Source organism: Anser brachyrhynchus (genome assembly GCF_964034855.1).
Source record: "Anser brachyrhynchus genome assembly, chromosome: 7".
Classification (NCBI taxonomy): domain Eukaryota; kingdom Metazoa; phylum Chordata; class Aves; order Anseriformes; family Anatidae; genus Anser; species Anser brachyrhynchus.
Window position 1 is genome coordinate 40,432,808 of NC_137701.1, and position 22,876 is coordinate 40,455,683.

Genomic DNA, 22,876 nt, shown 5'->3' on the forward strand with positions numbered 1-22,876 from the left:
CTGTTTTCTGGGCTTTCTGCCTCCCCTGCGCTCCCTGTCGGGGTCCGCTCCCCGAAACTCGCTCCGAGCGCGCCGAACGCTCCCCGTGGCTCAGCAGAACTGGGTCAGGTTTCCTGCAGGCCTGAGATCGTTCTGGAGTGCCCGTCAGCTGATTTATGCATTCATATATATGGAAAAAAAAAGAAAAAAAGCCGTTTGACTGAATTCTGCTTTGAATTTTGGGGTTGCTTTCATCTCGGCGCTCCTGGGAAATGAAAGCAGAGCGCAGGCACTGCTGCAGCCCGGGCACAGTGGCTGCGCACCGCGCCGGAGCTCCTCTCCCGTACTCTGTTCCTACTTGTTCGTGTATTTATGAGTATTCTTTACCGTTATTAACAGTGAGGTTAATCGTTGATTGTAAAAGCCACACCTCTTTTTAAACAAAACGAGTAGCGTGAATTAGACAAGGAGGTACGCAGTAGTGTGGGCAGTGCAGAGGGCAGCCTCCCAGATGCGCTCAAAATGTGGCAAGGAAAGAAGGTGAGAGGAAAGCAGCGGGGTGCTCGCTCTGAAGCCGTATCAGGTGCCTTCCAGGTGCTGGCTGCGGGCAGTTCTTCGCGCAGGGTGTACCAGCCGCCCTGGGATGTGCCTCCTGGTAGTCTAGATTGCCTCCAGCAGTCTAGATTTAATCACCCTAATACGAGGATGATTATCTGTCGTCCCATCCCGGGTTTCGTGGTTGTCGATGGGTTTTTCCTTTGTGAATCTGTGTGAGAGCTTTTGGAGCAGTGGTGCTGATGAGCCCTGCTCCTCCGAGCGCTGTGCAGAGTGCCTTTAGAGCAAGCAGGTCTGCTTTCAGCCCGTCACCCGCTGTGTTTGATGGCACGCAGCTCCTGCGTTACAGGAAATATCGAGGGCTCGTTCCCGTCACTCCCTCCCCGCCACTCGCCCTCGCCCGCGCTGATGCAGTTCTCTCTTGGCCCTTCCAGGCAGAAAAGCCCGACCTCTCTCTGGAAGCTGTCCCCGTCGTAGCTCGCTGCTCGCCCTGCTTCTGTGGGTGTTTGCAGCTGTGCTGTGAGCCACCGCTGGGTACCAATATCGGTTCGTCTAAACTGAGGTTCAGCACTTAGTCACGGCTCAGGATGCCACAGTCCTGAAGCTTTTCCCGCTGCGTTATTTTCACATATCAAACACAAGAAGAGCCCTCCCGTGAACGTTGTCCAGGCTGCAGAGGTGGCATTGGCAAGGGTGAGGCTAGCCGCAGTTGTGTGAGGTAGCCTTGCTCTTGCTAATGGCCGTGTTTGCTCCAGCAGCCAAGTTTCATCTACAAATTTCATTTTCCTCCCCCAGTGGGGCTGCTCTTAGCATAACAGACGTCAGAATTCACAAACCTCTTAATTGCGTGTGCGTCACGGTGTTTTCCTTTCTGCCTTTCTTTCAGCAGATTTTTTTGCTTTCTTCCTCAGCTTTCAGGCCTGAGTGCGATAGTTTGAAATGCAGAATGATCGCTGTGACCGCCTGGGGGGTTTTGCCAGCCTCACAGCCTGCCAGCTGATGCCCTTCCTGCTCCGTGACCGCAGTGGCCGGGCTGTTTTGGTGCCACCTTGCCCCTCCAGGCCACTGGGCTGCGGCTGGGGACACATGGGACAAGCCTTGGGCACCGTCACTTTGCTCCTGCTCCGCTTCAACACCCATTATATATATATATAATATACATACAATTATATATTATTATTAGTGCATTGCTGTCAGAAGGGTTTCTGGACCATAGCCCTAATCTCGTTGTTTATTCAGTGCTGTGTATGACTGCAAGAACATATATGTATTTCACGTGTCAGCCGTCTCCTTGTCTCCAGTTTCCTGCGCTCAGCTCCCAAAGCATGTTTTGCCTTAAAGAAAATAAGCAGTATCTCAGGAAGAGCTGAAATGTGGTTTTCATTTACCGTGCCATAGAAATGACAGATTGAAAGGTTTCCCTTTGTGTTTATTCCATGCACTTATTTAATAGAATTCAAGGTTGATTTACCAGTTAGGGGTTACAATTAAAATAATTAATGCCTCTGTGCTGCGGAAAGTTCCTAAAGGCTGTATTTTCCTCGGATAGTTTGGAGGGCTTTCAGAAAGCTCAGCTGCAGAGTAGAAGAGAGGCACCATTCTTAAACGAAATGCAACTGAAATTAATACGTTTGCTGATGCCTACAACTGTTCGCTTTCATTAAAAGTCTGTGTGTGCACCAGCAGAGCATATACAGAAGAAATACGGGATACCTCTGCTGTGGTAGAGCTGCGGCTGAGAGCTGGCAGGTCCTGCTCCCTCTGCTCCCGTTGGTACCTGGCGCTGCTCAGTTCCTTCAGGGCCCGTTAGCCTTGTGTCTGGGCTTCCTGTGCTGCTAAATCAACAGCCCCTGGCCTTCTTTCTGCTTGATTTGCATGCGTGTTGTCAGATGGCTGCGTGCTCTGCAGAACTGAAAAATGTGTGCGTTTTCACCAAGTGGAGGAATGTTTCCGTTCCTTTCTTCTGGCCCCCTACAATAGTCCTGTGACTGATGAAAGCTGTTTTTGTTTGCAGGTACAATACCTTGCCAAGCCGAAGAACGCTAAAAAATTCCAGATTAGTGAGTAAAAAAGACGATGTTCACGTCTGCATCATGTGTTTACGGGCCATAATGAACTACCAGGTATTTCCCTTTTCATTCTTTTGGACCACATCACTTGTTGTTGCTGGGAGGGAAAGGTTAGTGGTGAACGATTAGGGTAAAACTGATGGGAAGGTTTAAAGGCTTATTCATTCTTAGACAGCGTAGCTGGGAAGCTGCGTATAACACAGCCCTTGTCCACCCGCACAGCTGGCACACGTGAAGGCACACAGATAAGAGCACACGCGTGGTGGGCCAGGTCCTGTTTGGTGGACCTCCTTTGCACTAACTCCTTAGACTTATATCTGCACGGATGAAATTACAGTTTGTCTCAGAATTTAGTATTAACAAGAGAATTTTTAGAAGAGTTAAAGTTAGACACTGATGGAAAATACAAGGTTTCCCTTAGTCATGTGCTTGTGTGCCAGTCACGTGCAAGGCTGTTGTAGTAACTGCAAGTCAAAGAATGAACTGGACCAAAGCTAATCTTATTTCCATGAGTTTCTTTTGTCTTCAGCGGGATGCTGTGTTCATATGGCATGCCCGGGTATCTTCGGGTGCTTTGGATTTGTCGCTCAAACAGTAACAGCTGACAGCTAGGTGATAGGTAACCTTTATTACAAGTCGTGTGGTCTTAAGAGGTACTTCTAACGCTGCTAGGTGTGTGAGCTGGGCTCATGGCGATGGCAGCTCCCTGGGAGCTACAGGATTTCTTTCTTCTAACGGGAAGGATGCAAGCAATGGTGCAGTTGTGGTGCTAACTGATACCGCATTTTCCAAAGCAATTCTTTTTTTTTTTTGGAGAGCAGACCCCGCAGTACTCGCGCAGTAGCTGCGTGCAGCGGTTGCTCTGTGGCAGCATGCGTGTTGGAGAAGTGATTTTGGCAGCTGAACTGCAAATCCCCCTTTGGAGAGTAAATGGCACACTGGACTGTCAGAAATAAAAAGCGTCGGGGGGGGGAAGAACAGGCAGAGGGGTTGTCAGTGCTGTAGGAGCAGCTCTTGGACCCCTTTTTGTTGGCTGCTGTGGCCAAACCGAGTACCTCCGACGTGTGGTGACAGAGTCGTTGTTAGTTACGGTGTGAGATGGAAATGTGCTGACTGACTTGATAAAACTCAGCAGTGTTTTATTTGGCTTACAGCGTTGTGAAAGACTGCCAGATCTGGTCAGAGATACGTAATTTGTTGGGTTTTAAAAATAATAACTTCAGTTTCAAAGCTGAGACGATATTTTCCCCTTCTCTTTTCAGTACGGATTCAATATGGTCATGTCGCATCCACATGCTGTCAATGAAATTGCACTAAGTTTGAACAACAAGAATCCCAGGTAGGCTGTGCTTGCTATCAGAGAATTTAAGAAGTAGGTAAGTAAAGAGTACATGGAAAGGGGTTTTCATGGATATGTTTATGCGCAAACCTGTAGCAAAAATCAGACTTCACTCTGAATCACGTTCAGTCTGTGTTATGGTGGGAATAGATGAGCAATTTCCATCAGCAGTAGTTCCGCTGGTTTCAGAAGCTGCTGACTCTTCAGCTGTATCTTTGCTGCTTGAGCTCCTCAACCATGCTACAGTGCAACTCTGCTGATCATGGGCAGCTTCACGTGGGATTTTCCTTAAGAAACTAAATTTTCTTCAATAAATTTTGTCAGAGGGGTCCTCAGGTTTGAATGTCTTTGAGAGAGGGTTTTGTTCTTGTCCTGCCTCTGTACAGCACCTGCCTCAGCATTGGGTGTCTCTTCAACCACAGCCAGTTTTGTAATCCCACAGTGGAATTAATTGCTGCAGGGCCGTGTCCCCTCTTCTCCCCGCACTGGTGGCCCTGGTAGCTGCTTCCAGCAAGGCCTGGAGCTGCAGACCTCTTGCATGCCTAATGAAACCAGATCTGACATACTGATGTTTGCAAGGAAAGGTAAAACTTGGGGATGTGACAGAACTAAACAGCACCATATGGAGAGAGCGCCTTTGCGGAGGCTGTCCACTTGCCTTGCAGTGCACCGCTTGAAATTTTGTCCTGATGGAAGTAGGTACTTCCTTCCGCACTTCTCTTTAGGCTTAAGTCAGCAAGCCTGGGCACAGCGTAATGGGAAGGATATGGGAAGTTTATTGTTTTTATCATTTTTTGGTGTCTTGAGTCTGGAAATCAGGTGATGAAGAGACAACTTAAGTTTTTGGTTTTGAAAGAGGTGAGGTGTTTAGATTCCTGATTATTTAAAAAAAATGCATTCAAATGTGGCTAGAACACTAGAAAGACAATTTAATGTTATGCTGTTCAAAACCTAATTACTTCTTGTTTTAGCCCCATCATGATTTTTGAAGAAACCTGAGTTTTGAGTGCTTAGGGTTGGCTGAGATGTGCACAAAGGGAAGCAGCAGCTCTGAGACGCGCTGGAGCGTTGACCCCAACCACACTGCGGAGCTAAGTGCCACGAGAGCTGGCAGGCCAGGGGGAGGATGAATGTAGGAAGCAGTCATAGTCTCCATCTCTTCTGTGTGTGCCCAGGAGATGCCAACACAGTGGTGCTGTCCTCTGCCTGTCCCCATACCAGTTGCATATGTGCAGGCAGCAGGCGGGTGAGGGCTCCGGCCAGCCTTGGAGACCTGGGCATCCTCCCGGCCACGCTGTGCACACTCATCTCCGTGCCCTTTCCCTGCACACACAGCTCACGGCCTGCCCTTGCAGAGGATATTACTGATGAGCCATAGTGAGAACTCCTTGAGCCTGTCTGAAAGAGCTTGGGTTTTCTTCTTGTGGCAGGAAAAAAAATTGATGAGTAAGGATTGAAAGTGATCCATATAAAATTTCCTGGGAAAGTGAACATTTTATCTGGTTTCCAAAGATAACCTTGACACTTTGAAAGCCAAAAGGTATTTCTTTTTCTGTAACATCTGGTTTGAGTCAGTGCTTAAGCATGAGACTAATTTCATATGTGTCTGCATGATTTTAATATCTGCTCATAGCTCATCTGGCCATAAAGTCCGGTTGGTGCTTTTGCCTTATGTGAACCCTGTAAGAAAGTACTGGGGATTATTTGTATTGGAGTTACAGTGAGTCTGTTGCATGCTTTTCTTTCAGTAATCGGATGTCTTCTCCCCCTCATTACTATGCCTGTGTTAGCACTGCTGTCAATCAGTTGCCCAGATTTCTGATTCAAGAGGGGAGAGATGTGCTGAGGCATCCTCTACTCACTTCAGTGTGCCACAGCTTACTTTTTGGTGGGGCTACGAATAATACAAATTGTCACAGAGAATAATTCAGATCTGTATCGGGAAATACAGATGTGAGTTAAAAGCACGTTCACCAAGAAGTGGACTGAGGGGGAGCGGGCTGCTCTGCAGGCAGCTGGCTCCTGGCCGGTGTGCGGTGATCCTGCTGTGCCCCAAACTGCCTCCTCGCCGAGTTTGTGCAGGCGAGCGTCTGGGAGTGCCCGCTATGGAAGGCTGACATGCTCTGCCTTTACCGGATTGATGTTCTGCCATGGGTTTGCTTGGATTTCCACAAGTACAATTTGTGATTTAAATTTTTGCATGTTTTGAGAAGCATTAAAATGGGGGAGAGCCGCATGATCCCGGAGACTCAAAATACCCTGGATCAGGCGATGCTCAGCATTATGCATCCTGCAGGTTTACTCGTTTCAAGAGACTGAATGCAAACTACTGGATGCAAACTACTCCTCCCAGCATCTGCACATCACTTGGCAAACAGGTAGAAGGTGCTCAGCACATGCTTGTCATTGATTGCCACGGTTTGGTTTCTTCGCAGGACAAAGGCCCTGGTCTTAGAACTCTTAGCCGCTGTTTGTCTCGTCAGAGGAGGGCATGAAATCATTTTGTCTGCGTTTGATAACTTCAAGGAGGTACGTTTTTCTGCTTTATCAGGATTTGATGTGCATATCTGTAGCTCTCTGTGTGTTAGCTAGAGCGTTCTCTTCCATCTAAATTTCTTAGACTGAGGATTTTCCATTAACTGTAGATTTTCCAAAAATCACTTTGAACTGCATAGACAGCGGTGGTCGTGCCATTGTTTTGTGCACTTTTCTGTAAAAGAGTGGAATCCCAACAAGGTGAACCCAGTCTGCGAATTACTCCCTTTACCTTTTGGTCAGTTGAGCTGTGCCCCTGAAAGGGAGGGCTGATGGAGATTTGGAGAGCTTTACTCCAGTTCCTCTGTTTCTGAATGCTTTTGTACGTTCTTAGATGAAATAACCAGGAATTGTGGATTACAGCTCCCATTTTCAGAGCAATTTACACAAGCCTTTGAAATGCAAAATTCCTGGTTTTACTATCAGCAAGAATTTTATTTGTGAAGGAATTACAAAAGCAAGCCTCTGTGATAAAACCCTGACTCTGCTGAAATTAATACAAGTATTCTGGTTTGCTCAACTGGGGCAAAACTGTCATTCGTATGTGTGTACGTTCAAGAGTAGCACGTTTGCATACGGTGGTTAATGGGAATTGAGAACATTGTATGAATGTTCAGAATTACCGCTGTGGGAATCAAGCACAAGAAAGCTGCTATTCTAGTTTATTTTGAATATTGGGTATATGTGTGGATGTACTATCAAAGAAAAAAATGAATCTAGTCTTACCAGCTCAAAAATTGTTAAACTTGATGAGTCCCAGCTGGACTGTGTATAAACATGTAGCAGGTTTTAGCTTAATGCCACTGTTGCTCCGAGCGGGTTAATGCAGATGATCAGCGAGCCAAGTTGTTAGGTTTTTTACTTTTTGTGTTTTGGGAATTATTTCTGGTAGAGAGATACCGATCTCTGATTTACATCCTCCGTAAACATTTGCATGTCGTGGAGCTCTACCATAGCTGTAGCGCTGAGGTTCCTGCCGCTATACGGAGCCGGAGAAAAAGGTTTGAAGTCATCTCCAGTGTGGTCCTCTTGTGGAAACCTCGGGTGCGCAAGACCAGACCCGTCTGAAATGTGAGCCTTGGTGTGCATTGCCTAAGAACAGAGCTGCTGGGAATGGCGCGGCCACTGGCGGGGCTTCACCTGGAGTGAACTTAATTCAGGCTGAGATTATTTTGTGACCGTGGAGAAAGCCGTACTTTTGGGTTACACCAACGAAAGGGGTGGTCAGCGTGGCTTTGTGAGACGAAGGAATGATGGAAGCGAATGCAAATAGGATAGTTGTGAGAACACTTCTGTAACATCTGAGAAGAGCTTTAAATAGGAGAAGCACTAAATGCGTGGAAGTGCGGCGTTAATACTCCAGGCGTAAATTCTCCGTGCCTTGTTACTACCCTGTTAGAGAGGAAACATGACTCGTTAGGGAGGACAGCGTGAGGGATCCCAGATAAGTCTGGCAAACGACTAGCAGAAATGCCGCTTGGGGTGGAGTGTGGGGCTCGGTGAGCAGGCCCTCGTGCACGTCACAGGGAGGGATGGGCAAGGTCCCTTTTGCTCCCTTTCCTTCCTAGAGCCGCAGTCAAGTTTTTGCTCCTTCCTTTCCTTCTGTCGTCTTTTTCCTCCTGCTGACACTCAGAAATCGTTACGTAGCCCAATCAGTTTGTCTTCCATTACTTATTTATTCCTCTGCTGTTTGTGCTTGATGACGCCAGTTGTTCTGTGGACCTGCTGGGTGTTGCAGGTGGAGCGGGTGTGCGAGGAGGGGAATCTTACCTGTCTGATTTCTGCCTTCAGCTGTTCTGTTTATCCGGTTATCCTGCCTATTCTTGCTCTGTACTGTTGTTTTCCGGTTTCCTCCTGGGCAACTTTCGGTAGTGGTTTCAAGCCTTTCTGCTTGTAATTCATTCAGCTGGTCTATGAGAAACCTCTGAGTTACCGACACATAAAGCGTCCAGGGTTAAATTTCTAGCAGGATACTTCCACTTTAAATTACTGTAAGCTCAATAATATTCGTGTGGCTTCTCTAAGTATGCATCCCAGGGCCGCCTCAGCTTCCCTGTGGTTCTTTCATCAGACGCAGCATACATATTTAGGGCAGATTAGACTTGTTGAACGAGATCTCTGCCACCCTATCTGCTTGCCATAAAATAACTTCAAAAGAAACCTGAACTCCTGTCTAATGCTCTCCCTGTAATAAAGTCAGTAGAGAAAACAGGATATTTCGGACCAAATTCTGCTCTCATTTGCATCGGGGTGAACATCAAATATTTCATTAGGCTTTGAGCTTTGCTCTGATGTAAATGAGAACAGGATTTGGCTCTCAGGGTTTGCCTGAGCTAGAAAACCACAGCTGATCTGAATCTTGTCAAGAATTCTTTTCGAAAATGGCTTTTCACTTGAAAATGATTTTACAGGCCAGCTTTTTCTGGCTGAGGTCGGGATTTTCAAATGGACAGTTGGTTTTCTTAAGGTGTCTCTTGGAAATCGTTCTTGCTCGCTTACTTCACCTGCAATCCTTGGTTCCCGTGCACAGGGCGCTTCCCCCTGCAGCAGGCTCAGCACTGCGCGTTGCAGCCAAAGCCCCGTGCTGCCTTTTCAGCAAATAATTAGGATAAAGTTGAGCGGGTCGCTTCTGCAAATGGAAACACATGGATGTCCTGAGGCCACCAAGAGCGTGCAGCAGCCTAGGAGCTGGCGAAGGAACTGAACATAGCAGAACTCAACGGAGAAAACCCAGGACTGCTGTTACTGCCAGGAAACAGAGAGCAGGCAGGGAAGGGGCAGCGTGGGGTGGGGGCACGGAGAGGCAGGGTTTTGTGCAAGGTGAGGAAGCCAGGCTTTGCACAGTCACACTGATTTTGGGAAAGGCGAGCCCCTGCTTCAATGCAGCGGGTGACAGAGCTGTTGAATACCTTCTCCTTGTTCTGCCTGAAGGCAGGAGGCAGTTACAGTGCAGTCCTTGTCCGTATGGCACGGAACAAATTAGTTGTTTTCAGGGAGACGTCAGTGTTAGCTTCTCATCTGTCTTTGTGTTTCCCCTGTGTGTTCTCTGCCGTGTTGACAGGAGCTTGCACGCCGAGGATAAGCAGGGGACGGCGAAGGCTGATCTCGTGGTGCTTCTGCAGCCCGCTCCGTGCTTTGGGAGCTGTTCCCTAGCAGCAGGACAGCGACCTCCAGCCTCTGAGGGCACCTCCTGCCTTCGGTACCTCCTGCCAGGCCGGTGCAGGCGCTGGGTGAATTGTTCCCAGTTTCCAGGCCAGATGTAGCTCATCCCTTTTCAGGAGGTCTCAGTTGGGGCAAACGGGAAAGAAAGTTAAAACGAGCTTTGTCTTTACGTACAGAAAGTGGCGCCGGGTGTGCTCGGGGCCACTCGCGCTCTGCGTGTGCAAAGCTTCCTTTTTCTGTAGGATGCTTGGCTGAATCCTGCTGCACTTAGGGGAAATAACGGGGAGTTCCTGTGCCACACGAAACCCACGTGGATAGCCAGGGGCGTTTGCTGTCTCCTTATCTGTCTGATAGTTTCTGGCCCTTTGCCGGTTCTGTTTGCAGCCACCGCTTATTCCCAGCATCTCGCGCTGAAGGAAAATGCTGTTTGAAAGGGGGAATGGCAGCCTTGGCTGGACGAGCTATTCAGCACTGCCCCGACCCCTGCATTTACCCACTTGCAACCAGGCTTCCTTAGCAATATTCCCAGGTCCTTTGTGCTTGTTTCCATGGATTTGTGAGAACTGGCTACACGGTTTTATCCGAGTTGCCTGGGATTTGTGTTACAGGATGAGCAAATGCACTTTAGCAGAATGCCAGGGGGAGAAAATGAGAGTAAAGTTAGCCTCAAGACAACTCTGTAGGAGCTGCGGGGGTCACAGACCAGATGCTGGGAGCCTGTGCCCCATTTACATTGAAGCAGGCGGAGTGCACCATTGGAAAACAAGATATATTTTCCTAATGCTTCTTCAGAGTAGTCGATTCATTTTAATAGTGTGATTGTATATGTGGGTGCACAGAGAATTAAGCTGCTGTCTTTTGCTGCCAACAGTAAACCCTTTGTTTTCCTATTATTTCATGGCACACTGCTTCCTGAAGCGGGCATGCTGCTCTGGGTTCGCAGAGGCGGTGGAGCGCTGGGTTTGGGCACCTCGTTGTCCTGGTGAGTCTGCGCGTGGCCGTCAGGGGCCGTGGGAGCCAACACGGTGCACGTGTGCGGCTTCTCACGCACTCACACTCGCTTTGCACGGACGTGACTTGGAGGCTGTGCTGCTGCCGCCACGGCAGCCACCCGCCACCCGCTCGGGGCACAAAGCGAGCGTCAGTCAAAGTGTCCATGCGCTGTGGCATCTTCCCGACACCGGGCCGTAATCAGCGTTGTCCACTGCTGCCTTCTGCAGGGAGGACGCTTGTGTGTTGACGGGGTTCTGCAACCTGAGAAGGTCGCTTAAGTGTAATAAAAAGGCGCCAGTGAGCAGGTAGCGCTCGCATGCCTCTGTGCTGAGGGCGGGTGCGCAGGAAACGTTCTGCTGCACTTGGTGCTAGTGGGAAGCTGAATGTTGTACAGGGCTGAGACAGAGAACGGGAGAAGAACCAAGCCTGCAGCTTGCTGAGAAGCGTCTGCTCTCCCAGCTGACCTGGCTGGTATCCTGCCGAAGACCGGAACATCTTTGAACAGGGGGCAGCTCCTGTCTGTCTGCTCCCAGGTGGTGTGAGGCGAGCACGATGGGAGCCTGCTGCCGATGGGGGATCACCTCCGGGCATCCCCTCTGCTGACAAGACAGGCAGGCTCAGGGGCTGGCTGCGGGCAGCTGCAGCCCTGCGGGAGGGAGCTGCCGGCCTGGGCACCGTGCCTTTGCTGGGCTCACTGCGAGTGTACGTGGTGGTGCCCAGATGGCAACCACGGCTCGGGATCCTCGGGGCCAGTCCTGAGGTGGGGTGTGGGCTGCTGCTGCTCCACCGTGCAATTTTGGAAGGTTGTGCGCTCCCAGCAGAGGTCTCATAATGCTTTGCCTGTTAAATATCTGTATTTATATACATACATACACATATATGTGCATATATAAAGATATACACCTTTGCCTGTTGGGCTGGGTTGAAGGACCTTGTGCTTGCAGTGCAGGCTGGTGGAGAAGTCTGGTGAGATTGGCCAGAAATAGAACCAACAAAAAAGTTCTCATTAAGCAGAACTAAATAAAAACTCGTTGAGGCTATGAATGCAAAAAGCTGTTTTCCAGCTCATCTTGGCCTTGCTTCTTTTTTATCTTTTTATTTTTTGCAGCATTTCTAATTAGCTGTTTAATTTGCATTCTTCATAAGCTTTTTATTTACCAAAAGTGTAGTAGCCAGTAAGTGAACAACTTCAGTAAGTTTACTTGTTGAAAAAAGTCCAAACCCAACAGCTCTGATGTGTTGCACAGTGAAAACAGTTACAAAGACCTTTTTTTTTTTTTTGCAAATACTAATTTCTTCAGCTTTTGTGAAGATCTGAAAATGGCAGTTTTTCAGTTTGTGGATATACTTTGCAGCATTCTGAACTAACATTTTAAGGAGCAAAATCTTAGATCCTTATTCAGCTTTTTGTTAATCTCCATTTTGAACATAGGCTTTACTTAAATAACAGCTAAGTATTTCTGAGAAAAGACCAGAGGGCTCTACCACTCTCTTTTTTTTTTTTTTTAATAAGCATAATTGTAGTTTTAAACCAAACCGAGGAGGCAGAAGAATTGACTGCGATCGGTTGCGAGACAGAAAGCCAGCCAGAAATAATCCTGGCTCTCTGCAGGAAACACTTCCCGACTTTGGCTCTAACCCAGCGAAGCAGTTAAGTTGCTTATTATATAAGCATATACCAAAATAATTGAATTCAGTAAGGTGAGTGGATGCTTGTGTGCTTCTCCATATGGGAAATAATTTTAGAGTTTTAAAATAAAAAAAGAATAGAGGTGCTTTTTTTAAGATGAACCATATTTCTCAGAAGACCACCTCATTTTGCTCTAAGATGAGGAAATGCCAAAAATACACTTGGAATTCAGATAATCCAGGAAACTTTTGGGAAGCTTCTCATTTTGTGGTTATCCCAGCGTCTGAACTCTCCTGTCTGCTCGGCCGAGAAGAGTCAGCATAGCTCCCTGCAGGCCCGCGGGTGAGGAAGGAGCACGGTCCGGGACGCTGGCACTTCCTCTGGTTTAACACCAGTTTAATTGACTTATTTGTTCGCTGCTCTGCCGTATCTGACAGGTGAGCAGAACTGCAGTCCCATCGCACATCGTCTACTCATGACGGCGATGCCGGGCGTATAATGGCAGGATTCATTTGGATTGCTGTGCAGCGAGCTGGAAAGCCGAGGCATGGCAAATGAACCTCTTTGTTTACCTCCCTCGGTTTTCACTCCAGCGAAGTGAGACAATATTGTTCAGCCCTAACTTTTCACAATACTGAATTCAGGGTCAGATTTCTCTATTTGAATAATGAGTGACAGCACTGAAAACAGCAGAGCCGGGTTATTCTTACAGGCCATTATAATAACTCAGTGCTAGAAGAAACAGTTTGCAAGTGCTGGAAAATGTAAATACATTTGTTGTCTTTTCTACTGCAGCAGTATTTTCAGGGAGCCTTAACCCTGCTGGTAGAGAAGTAAGAGGTATTTTAACCTAGTAAGTATTAAGTAACTCTTTACTTAACCAGTAACTTATGAGAAAATTGATTTTTTGTTCTTCAGCGAACTGAAAAAATGTCAGCATGATCAGTCAAAACAAAGTGTTCCTGTTGAGCGCTGCTTGCCGGTGGTGGGATCTGCTGACCACAGTGGGCTGTTGTGGGGGAGAGAAAGCAAGCATTGTGCCGCCGGGACAAAGGAGCACAGACAGGAGGAAAGGTTTACAAAGGGTCGCATGAATTTTTGGGTTGCATATACATCAGGCTGTTTATAACACCGCACCCAGTATGGGCTGTGTTCACGTGCACAGTGCATGTGTGCCCTGCAATGATGCTCCTCGCATGAGATCAGTCGCTCTTACTGCTCTCAGAGGGTTGTGGAAGGAGCAGGCAGCAGCTTAAAATAACCTTTGGGCACCACATGGTTAGATGGTCACTTGAACACTCGCACTGACAGATAATGGTGCTGCGTTGCAAAGCCTCTGCTAAGGTTTGTGTGTTTCAAATTTAGCCCTTCAGTAACAAGTGACTCGCACCGGGGCGGCTGCAGCAGGCAGCTCCTGGGCTGCATGGGCTCCGTGTCTCAGGCGTGCGAGCATCGGTCCTCCAGATGCGGAGGAGATAGAGGTCTGGCAGCTGTGGCTTGTAGTGTGCGATTTGCACTGTTGGCCAACAAAGCTGCAGCTTGAAAGCCTGAAAATACAGCTTGCGTTCCCTGCCGTCTCCATACGGAGCTCGCTGCGTTGGCTGGTGGTGAGGTTTGGTCGCAAGCTCGGTTCCCCAGGTGATGCTTTGTGTCGTTAGATAATTACCCGGGGCAGGAGGATGATGTGCTTCAGTCAGCCTGGGTTTTCACTTTGTCTGACACTGCGCATGAAAACGTGGCCCTTTTTTCAAAATAGCCCTGTTGCCGTGTGCTGTCTGCCCCGGCTGCCTTTCTCCAAAGGCCACGTGAGCGGGAGCAGCGCGAGCGCTGCCGCCTTTGAACTTTGCTCCTGGGTGGTCTAGATGTGAACTGCGCGACCTGACAGCACTGCCAGGTGGATACGGATGCAATTGTCACAACATTTTTCATAACAGATCCTTTTGCTTCCTTACAGCGCTGCTTTGTACCTTTGTAATGCGTCCGCAAAGGGCTTACCTCGTTAGCACCCAGAGCCCTTCCAGAGAAAGGACCCTTCGTGGGTGGCTCTCCATAAAGCCACATTGTTCTTCCAGAACGACGTGGGCTTAACGCAACCTAAAAAGATTTTTTCACAACCTAAGTAGAGACAGAGGCTTATTATAGCTGCGGTAACCCATTTAATCTTTCTTCATACATAGAATGATGCTAATAAAAGAAAGATCGGTCTTTCTTAGTCCCAGCCGTACTTCCAATGCAAATGACAGACCTTGGAAATTTATTCAAATATAAATGGCAACATATGGTTTTATGCGGTGGGATTTGATTTCAGCATTCGCCTTGGATTTCGGCCAATCTTCAGGCTGTAGGCTTCATCTACAGTTTCGCTCTCTTTAATCTTCCAGGATAAATTATATCATTTCGTGAAAGTCAGCTCACTGTCTCTCTTGAAGCACACATGTTCCCAGCACTGACTCATCTGATGATAGTGTGAAATATCTGCAAGCAGCCGCTGAAAGCCACAGGTTGTTGGTGCTTTTCCTGTTGCTATCAGCTGCCGAATCCAGCCAGCCGGGGCTGCTGGATTCCCATGACTGGCAATTGTCTGCCGGGCTTCTGTCACGTCAAGTTGCTCCCTGACTTAATTAGTCAACGCTAAATGGCTGGTGGTTGTTTATGTCAGCTTTTCTCATCCATGTGGAACGGTTTACATTAGATTTCCCAGAAATCAGTCCTTCTGGCTTGTCTTGTTGAGTGATCCTATGTGCCATTGTCATGTTTGTTTCCATAGTACATGATCTTGTTTAAGTCCTCTCCATTTTGTCCAAAGTGGCTACAGGAGAGGTGTAATTGTTTAAAGAGCTCTAACTTGAGACGAACCTATTTTTTCTTTCGTTGTATTGACTCCAACTGTTTTGTGGTAATGGGAGGGTACGAAGAGTGTAGGAAGGACTTGCTGTTGGTTGAATTGAAATACCATGCCAGTTACTATAGCAGGAAAAAAATGGCTTGGATAATAATGCAGGGATGAGCACAGCTAAGCAGCCTGTGGTGCAAATCAAGGAGAGGCTTCTTCGGGTTTGGTTTGAGAGGGAATTGGATCAGGCCCAGTGTATGCCTCTGAAATCAAACTGCATCAGCGGGCAGCTGCTGCCTTTGATCTTTACAGTGCAAGTGGGTCCCTGAAGCCCTGCCAGATCCTGGGTTTGACTCTTCCCGGGGGAAATGAGTCTCTTTGCAGCGACTCATCCCTTCTCCTCCTGAAGGGCGTGCTGCTTCTGCCAGGGAGCATACATGGCCCAGGGAGGCGTGCACGAAGCAGCAGCGGCCGGCCTCTTCCCGGGCAGCAGGGAGTGAGTCTGACGGCCCTCGGTAAGAGGGTGCCTGGCAGGGTGCTCACAGTGAGTCCCTGAGGAAGGTCAGGTTGCTGCATGCTCACTGAAGCTGAGCTTCTTTGCGCAGAAACCATTCCTGGTTCTGCGCGCAGAGAGTAATACAGAGATGCTCTGGTCCCTGCCGGAGAGCACTCATTTGAGCTTTTGCTTTTAAATGCACACTTGTTCAGCCAGATGCTCACGATGAGCTCTGTATCTGTCTCTGTATCTTCCCAAGGGCACTTCTGGCCATTTTGGAGTTGAGTTTGGACATCTGGTAGCTTTGCAGAGCCTAAGTCTCCTAAGTGAGGCCAGCTCTTGTGCCACCACCCCGCAGTGTGTTGCGGGGCAGGAGCAGGAACTCACTCGTTTGCCCTTGGTTTTAGTTAGAAACATTTTGGAGCTGCCCTAACTCTGTATACAGTGTTTGGGCTTTGATCTCCCGGCGAAAGATGATTCCTGGAAGGCTTCAAGAAGATTACCCATGAAGAAAACCCTGGAGTTAGACGGAAGATTTAAAGCCTGAAGCTGAATGACCGGTGTCTCTCCAAACCCACCTGTCCTTTTCACGTCCCAGGGCCCTGCTCTGCTAAGCAGAGACAGGTCTTGCATCCTTCTCCCACTGCACAGCTGCGGGCCAGACAGCACAGCAAGACTTGCTGCATCCAAGTGGGTCTGTCTCAGCTCCGTTTCACTGTATCTTGGGCCTTAACGTGTGTTTTACAGGCAGAGTGGAGCAGCCCACGTAAGAGTGTTGAGTGCTTTGAAACCCCTTCCATGATGCAGGCTGTACAGAGAGCCGAGTCCTTTGGGTTTATGATTGTGACAATTTGCCTGACCAACGAGCACGGTCTGTTTTTCACAAGGGTGCGGGCTGTGTTACTGAAGTATTTCTTCTGAGTCTGAGGTTTAGCAGAAACACGCTGCATTTTAAACACCATTTTAGCCAGTGCTGGTGTACACCTTCGGCACCCTGCCTAGCAGATGCGTGCGGTTGCTGAGCCAGCACCGGGCCCATTAGTTGCAAGCTGTGGCACTGCGGCCGTGAATATCGATGGTAGTGTTAGCAAATAGTCCGTCATAACCATTGTCACTGACCTCGTACAGAGATCCAGTGACAGACATCCCATTGACGTCAGGTACGGACCACAGATACATGAATAATAACCCAGTTATGACAATTTTGCATGGGAATGACAGAAGGTGTGTCATGTGCACTGCAAATAGATTTCCTTCGGTCGTAACAGACAGCAGAAAGCAGGGGAAGGAGCACCCAGCAGTCCACCACAGGCAGTGCTTTGCAAATCCAGCGATCAGCTGAGTTTAGGTCCCATTAAACTGTGCAAAACCTCCCGCCGACTTCAGCGAGGTCTGCCTTCTTGGTGGAGATAAATACTGCAAGACAGAGACAGCTAAAAAGAGAAAGCTGAGGGGGGATTAGTAATAGCAATGCATACTTTGGAAAGAATTTGCTTTGGGGGAGTAGGTGGAAACCTGGGCCAGGGATGTGGTCCTGCTGTGGAGGCACTGTAGAAATGCATCCAGAGAAGCAATCCTCGCCCCAGAGGGCTTAGTTCCCAAAGAAGCACCCAGTGCTCCCACCAACCCTAATTACCATTCATTGGCTAATTTCACGTAAATGCTGCATGATGAGCTGGCTCTTGAGGGAAGCAGCAGCTGATGTTCTCAGATCTGGAATGAGGAGCCGTGGTGGTAGCTGCCGGAGTTACCGCTCTGTGAAGTGGCTGGCTCCCTGGGGTTGTAATCGTGCTGATTCATTTGTGTCCGCCTCACAGTAGCATCCAGCACTCCCCAGATGTTTGCCTGAAGTCTGGTTAAGAAAGAAAGAAGCCTCATGGGCTCACCAAGGGTTTTGTTCTTCGAACAAAAGGAGGGCAGCGGTGCCCACTCCACGTTCCCTTTCACTTTGCAGTGTGTTTAGTGTTTTGTGAGTTTGTTGGGAATCACTCAGATCATTTGTCTGCCGAGAAAACGAGGACTCAGCCAGAGAAGCTATGGGGGAGTAATAAGATTTAAGCAATATACTGAGACCTACTTTATCTTTGATCTTATTTCTCCCTCAAGTTGGATGTGTTTCCTGCCAGCACCCCTGTATTACAGCTCTGTAATTCTGAGCAGCTGATCGTTGTGCTGATGCATTTCGCTCCTCATTTAGCCTGTGATAATTTTCCTTTTTTCCTCTCTGTAATTTGGTCTTCTTCCTAATTACATTATGTTACAGTGGAAAACCAATTCTGAGCTGTAAGAGAGGCCAAGTCTTCCTGTGGCATAGCCTAGCGTAACTCTGTTGTAACACTTGTACACGCGGTGGGTATCCCTAAATTTTTAGGGGGAAAAGAGCTATGAAGAATTATAATTGGAGAACGGGTATTGCTGTGAATCCTCAGCTGGATTTGTCATGAAGAAGAATATTTGTAACAAGAGAGGGAACGTGGATAGAGAGATTCTGAGCAAGCATAGAAGCTGCTTTTTAAATGTTTTTAATACTCTCTCTTGCCAATTGCAGTTTAACATACACGTGGTGATTCTTTTATAGGTGTGTGGAGAGAAACAGCGCTTTGAGAAGCTGATGGAGCACTTCCGAAATGAAGACAACAATATAGACTTCATGGTGAGCACTCTTTATTGTCAGCAAACTTGGGTTTCTCTACTTACTGTGTCTGTTCCTGCTGTCACACGCAGCGTTGTGATGTGTATGATCCTTGGCCTAAAATTACCACAGCGCAATTTTTTAATGTTCTAAACTGCATAGTATAACTCTCGTATTTTTTTAGTTTCAGTTGACTTGCCGTCAAGAAATGTCTTCTACCACAGCAATGGCAGTAGGAAAGTAGCCTTTGGTTGCGTGTGCTATTTGTATGTGGCAGGATAGCTGCATCTGCAATATCAAGATGCATATTCTGTACATGGGCCAACATCCTCAAAATCACAGACAGGGAAGTGTGGGAGAGACTCACTGCAGCTGCTGTCTGTCCTTATCTGTAGATAAAAATAGCAGTAGTTTTCACCACTTTGGTTCCTCAATGTGCATGTGTATGATTATTCACCAAATCCACTTCCCCTGGAGCACAGCAGAAAACAGCAAGAGAGGAAGATCTTACTGGCACCCACAGATGCCAACGCCAACTTGCACGTTGGAAGCACGTGAAAGACAGAGGGACGTGACAAGGATGAGCTGGCTGGTTACGTACTTGATACAAAAAATACTTCTGTATCTATTTCTTTAAAGCCTGTGGCAAGTGGGTGGTCATTTTGGTTGGAAGGTCTATTTTTAATTACGAAACAAATGCAGTTCAGATATGGTTGGTGCAGTCTCCCTTGCACTACTCATGCCCAGTGCCTCGAATATGACACGATCCTGTTTGTAGGTGAGGGGAGAGCAGGAGTTTCCCACCTGGTCATATTGGCCATTTGTAGGGTCGCTGTGAAGCATGTGTGACACTTTATACCATTGTAGTGCAGAGCTTCATGTTAAAGACCTCTTTCTGCCAGGAATTAGGCATTAAACCAGCTGGTGGGGTGCTTTCTACTGGCTTTGAAGACCCCAGTGTCAGTGACTTGCAGCCACAGTGGCCAGGGCCAGGTTTGCACCCACGAGGTGATGGCAGAATCAAAAGGAAGCAGTGTGAGCAAGATAGGATGACCTTTTTCTCATAGTTAAAAAAAAAAAAAAGTGTTATAGTGATCCCTGCAATTTTACTAAAGTTAGCAAGCTGCTCTCAGTAACTCTGTGACATGTTACAGTTGGACTTGTTCCTTATTGCAGTCCCAGTAAGGACTTGTTGCTAGTCACAGTATACATTAAGTACTCTCAGATGTGCGTACAGTTCAGCCTGTAATTTAACAGGAAGATTTGTCAGTCCTAAGCACCCAACTCTTGGTTGTTTCTGCTGTGCTCCCAGGGAAGGGTGATTGTATTTGGGGAGCAGGAGAGCAGCGCAGCGTAGTGCAGTCTGCAAGCAAGACAGTGGCACCAGCCTGCGGCCTGCCACCTTCTTGTGAGCTACAGGATTTGTCCCCTTTATTGGAAACAATCATCCCTCACCTTAATTTAAGATAAGAAATGGTGTATTGTGAGGTTGGAACAGGGAATGTACCTGCCAGCATGTCTGTATAAGCCTGGTGAGCTGTGAATATTCAGCATCCAACTGGGCAGCCTGTTTCATCTGTAAGAACATTCCCCGGTCCTCTCAGGTTGAATGTAGTGGTGAAATTTGCTTGAAAAAGGATAAATAGAGTTTTTTCAGAACTTGCCCAACTACTAATAAAGTCTGCACCTTTGGGTTGCTTCCATTGACTGAGGGCTTGAATATATGACAAGCCTAGAGCTAGAGGAGAGAGCTCATGACGAACGATTTGGCAGATTTGTCACCATCTGGCCCTAACGCGCTCCACATGCTGCTGCGAGCAATAGCTGGGAAATGCGCCTGGGGGCGAGGAGGGGGCGCGGGGCTGCAAGAGAGGTGCGAGAGGTGCGGAGCCGAGGAACCAAGGTGCGGAGCTGAGACGTGGAGCTGTGCAGAGAGCTCCTGCCCGCTGCCTCTGCGGTGCTGTGCTGCGGGGACCTGCAGGCTGCACCGTTTGCCAAGGGTGCGTTACGAAGGCAGAAGTCGTTCATTTCTGCGGGATGGGATGAAATGGCTCCAGGACGTAACGTTAAAGCTCGAGTAATTCAAGTAGTCGTAAGGAGTGAAGATAAACAGAGAGCTATTCCTGCAGGACCTGGCTTTCGGGCTGCCCTAGAGGGAGAAGACAAGAGTTGTCTGGGAGGCTGGAGCTCAAAGGGGCTGCAGTTAATTGCGTGGATCTAATGGGAGGAAAGAACAACAAAAAGGCAAAAGTATTTTAGAGAAGGTTCCTGTTGTTGACATTGACTTACTTCATTTTAAAAGCAACTTTCTTAGATTAATTTTCTTTGACTTGATAAATTCCTTAGTTGTGTATGTAAGGATCTGAGAAAGGAAATGAGAATTTGGCCCTAATGTTGTGAGAGCCAAAGCAAGTATAACAAGAGCGCTTTTGAAATAAGGAAATTTGGCTCTGGGAGATCTGACAGGACAGCAGTGTTCAGCTGGCCAAGGCCGGCACCGGCCCTAGGAGGAACCAGAGTTCACCACAGAAACTGGAAGGAGTCCTCTGCCATGCAGAGAGTCAAAACCAACTGCGCGAGCAGGGTTGTTTGGGTAAGAAATGGGTGCACGTTGAGTGGCAGGGATGAGACACCCCAGGAGCTTGTGGCCCTGTGGTTCCTGATGGCTCCTAAGCTAGCTCAGGTTGGGAGAATGGGCATCCCATCCCCAAACCTGCTGTCAAAGGCCACCGTGCAACAGACACTTGCCCACTAGTTTATTCTTGGGCCTTGAAACAGGGAACTGGCCAGTTTCCAGTAGCAAACTGGAAATCCAGAGGGCGGCCTTCAGTTCTGTCTTCCCACAAAGCATCCCAGAGACGTGGAGTCGCCTGGAGGCTTGCGTTCGTTCTAGAAACCTAGGAGCTATCTCAGTAAATGCTGGGAATGTGGTATTACTTCTGTCACAGTGCCTCCAGCAGGACTGGCTTATGCCCTAGAGGGACACATCAAGGACGAGGCGAACCCTCTCAGAGCAGCTCAGGGAGCGACACGGAGGTGGTCACCCGAGAGCTGAAAGAGTTGGGGATGTGCAGAGTGGGATTTGGCTGTGCCTTACGTTCCCATAAAAAACAAACCTTTGTGGGGTTCCTGGCCCACTTCCTGCCCTTCTGCAGGCAGCTTGCTCTGCTGCTCCTAGGGCTCACGGCCCCCTTCGCTCGAGGGCCTTTGTCTTGTCTGCACTGTGCTTGGACGTGGTGGCGTGCCAGCTCTATGGTCTGGTCCCTTGCTCAGTTACCAAACCACAGATTTTAAAACACGCTTTCTGCAAATAACAAAGCACCTTTTGTTAAGTCCCCTCTTCCAACTTAAGGGTTCCAGTTGCAAAATTAATCTCACTTTTAAAGGCAGTTTTGGAACACGGCATTGTTTTCTTAAGCACTTGTGTGCTTGTGTGATGTCTCGCAGTGCGAGCTGGCATGGGAAGCCAAGCAGCGTGCAATAAAGGTAGGCTCCACAGACATGACTTAATTTCTGGAATCCGTGTTTCCCTTTATCACAACAGACAAACACCCTGTAAGCCTGAATCCAATGCTGATGGGGAAAAAAAAAGCTGCAGAACAGCAAATCACAGTTTCCCTTGGCAGCAGCCGTAACAAAGTGCGGTCACTAGCACTGTGTGCCCCGCCGTGCTGACCCGTGATGGTTCCTCTTGCAGGTGGCCTGCATGCAGTTCATCAACATCGTTGTCCACTCGGTGGAGGACATGAACTTCCGAGTCCACCTGCAGTATGAATTTACAAAACTGGGCCTGGACGAGTACTTGGACGTGAGTATGGCCAGGTTCCTACACGTGGCTGGCGCTCGCCAGATGGGTGAGCTCATTTGCAGCGTGAGGCTGTTGGCGTGTGTGGGCCTTGCCCGGAGAGCCGGGCTGCTCCTGCCTCTGCCCTGAGGGCAGCGGGGACATGAGCGAGGCCGGGGAGGCAGCAGGTAGGCAGTATGAGGAGGCCAAGCCTCCTGCTGCCCCAAACGTGCTGCCTCCGACAGCTTTCAGGAGGGCAGCACAGGGCGGCCCCACAGCCTCTGCTGAAACCGCCGTGCTTCGGTGCCTGACAGGGCTGCGGCCTGGAGCCACCCTGCCGCCAGGGGAGAAAAACCCACTGCTGCGAGCTGGAATTACAGACCGGGAGCTAAATTGGTAGCTTCGTCTGATAACAAGGGGAGGATGAACCACAGCCGCTCTCTGTGGCAGTGGCGTGGCACTGCATGGTGCAGGCCGTGCGCTGACCTTCGGCCTCGGGCCGCGAGCACCGTGCCTGGAGGTGCTCGCTGCGTGGAGATGGTACGGACGGGCACTGCCTCAAGCTGCAGGGCCCCGTCCGTCTCCCATTTGAAAAAGTCCCTGCTCAGTGGTACCCTCTGTAGTAATTGAAGATAAGACAGTGCTCATTTTTATTTGAAAGTTCTGGATGTTTGGTCTTCAAAAATGACTGTTTACCATTTTTCACCCCAGCTAATGTTAAAATACAGAGTGTTGTTAAAATGTTAAAATTAAAATTCCTGAATGTTGGAAGTGGCCGAGCTCCCACTGTTCTCCCTCCCCCTTTTCACTGTGTGCAATTATGTTTCTTCAATTTGCTGCCTGTGCTGAGTGACAGCTTTTTATTTTTG

The 22,876-nt window shown here is 48.5% G+C and overlaps 1 protein-coding gene across 8 annotated transcripts in view; it reads left to right on the forward strand.

The window, feature by feature from the left end:
* The window catches only part of FMNL2 (formin like 2), a 125,760-nt gene that overhangs the window by 81,740 nt on the left and 21,144 nt on the right, over nt 1–22,876 (forward strand). For all 8 annotated transcript variants that reach the window (XR_013953490.1, XM_080599412.1, XM_080599417.1 and 5 more), the window contains exons 7-11: nt 2,549–2,657; nt 3,866–3,942; nt 6,378–6,471; nt 18,170–18,244; nt 21,921–22,031. Coding sequence is in view for 7 of the 8 variants with exons in the window: in XM_080599412.1 (XP_080455538.1) it covers nt 2,549–2,657; nt 3,866–3,942; nt 6,378–6,471; nt 18,170–18,244; nt 21,921–22,031 (466 nt within the window). In the remaining variant the exon portion in view is untranslated. The remainder of the gene's footprint in view (nt 1–2,548; nt 2,658–3,865; nt 3,943–6,377; nt 6,472–18,169; nt 18,245–21,920; nt 22,032–22,876) is intronic.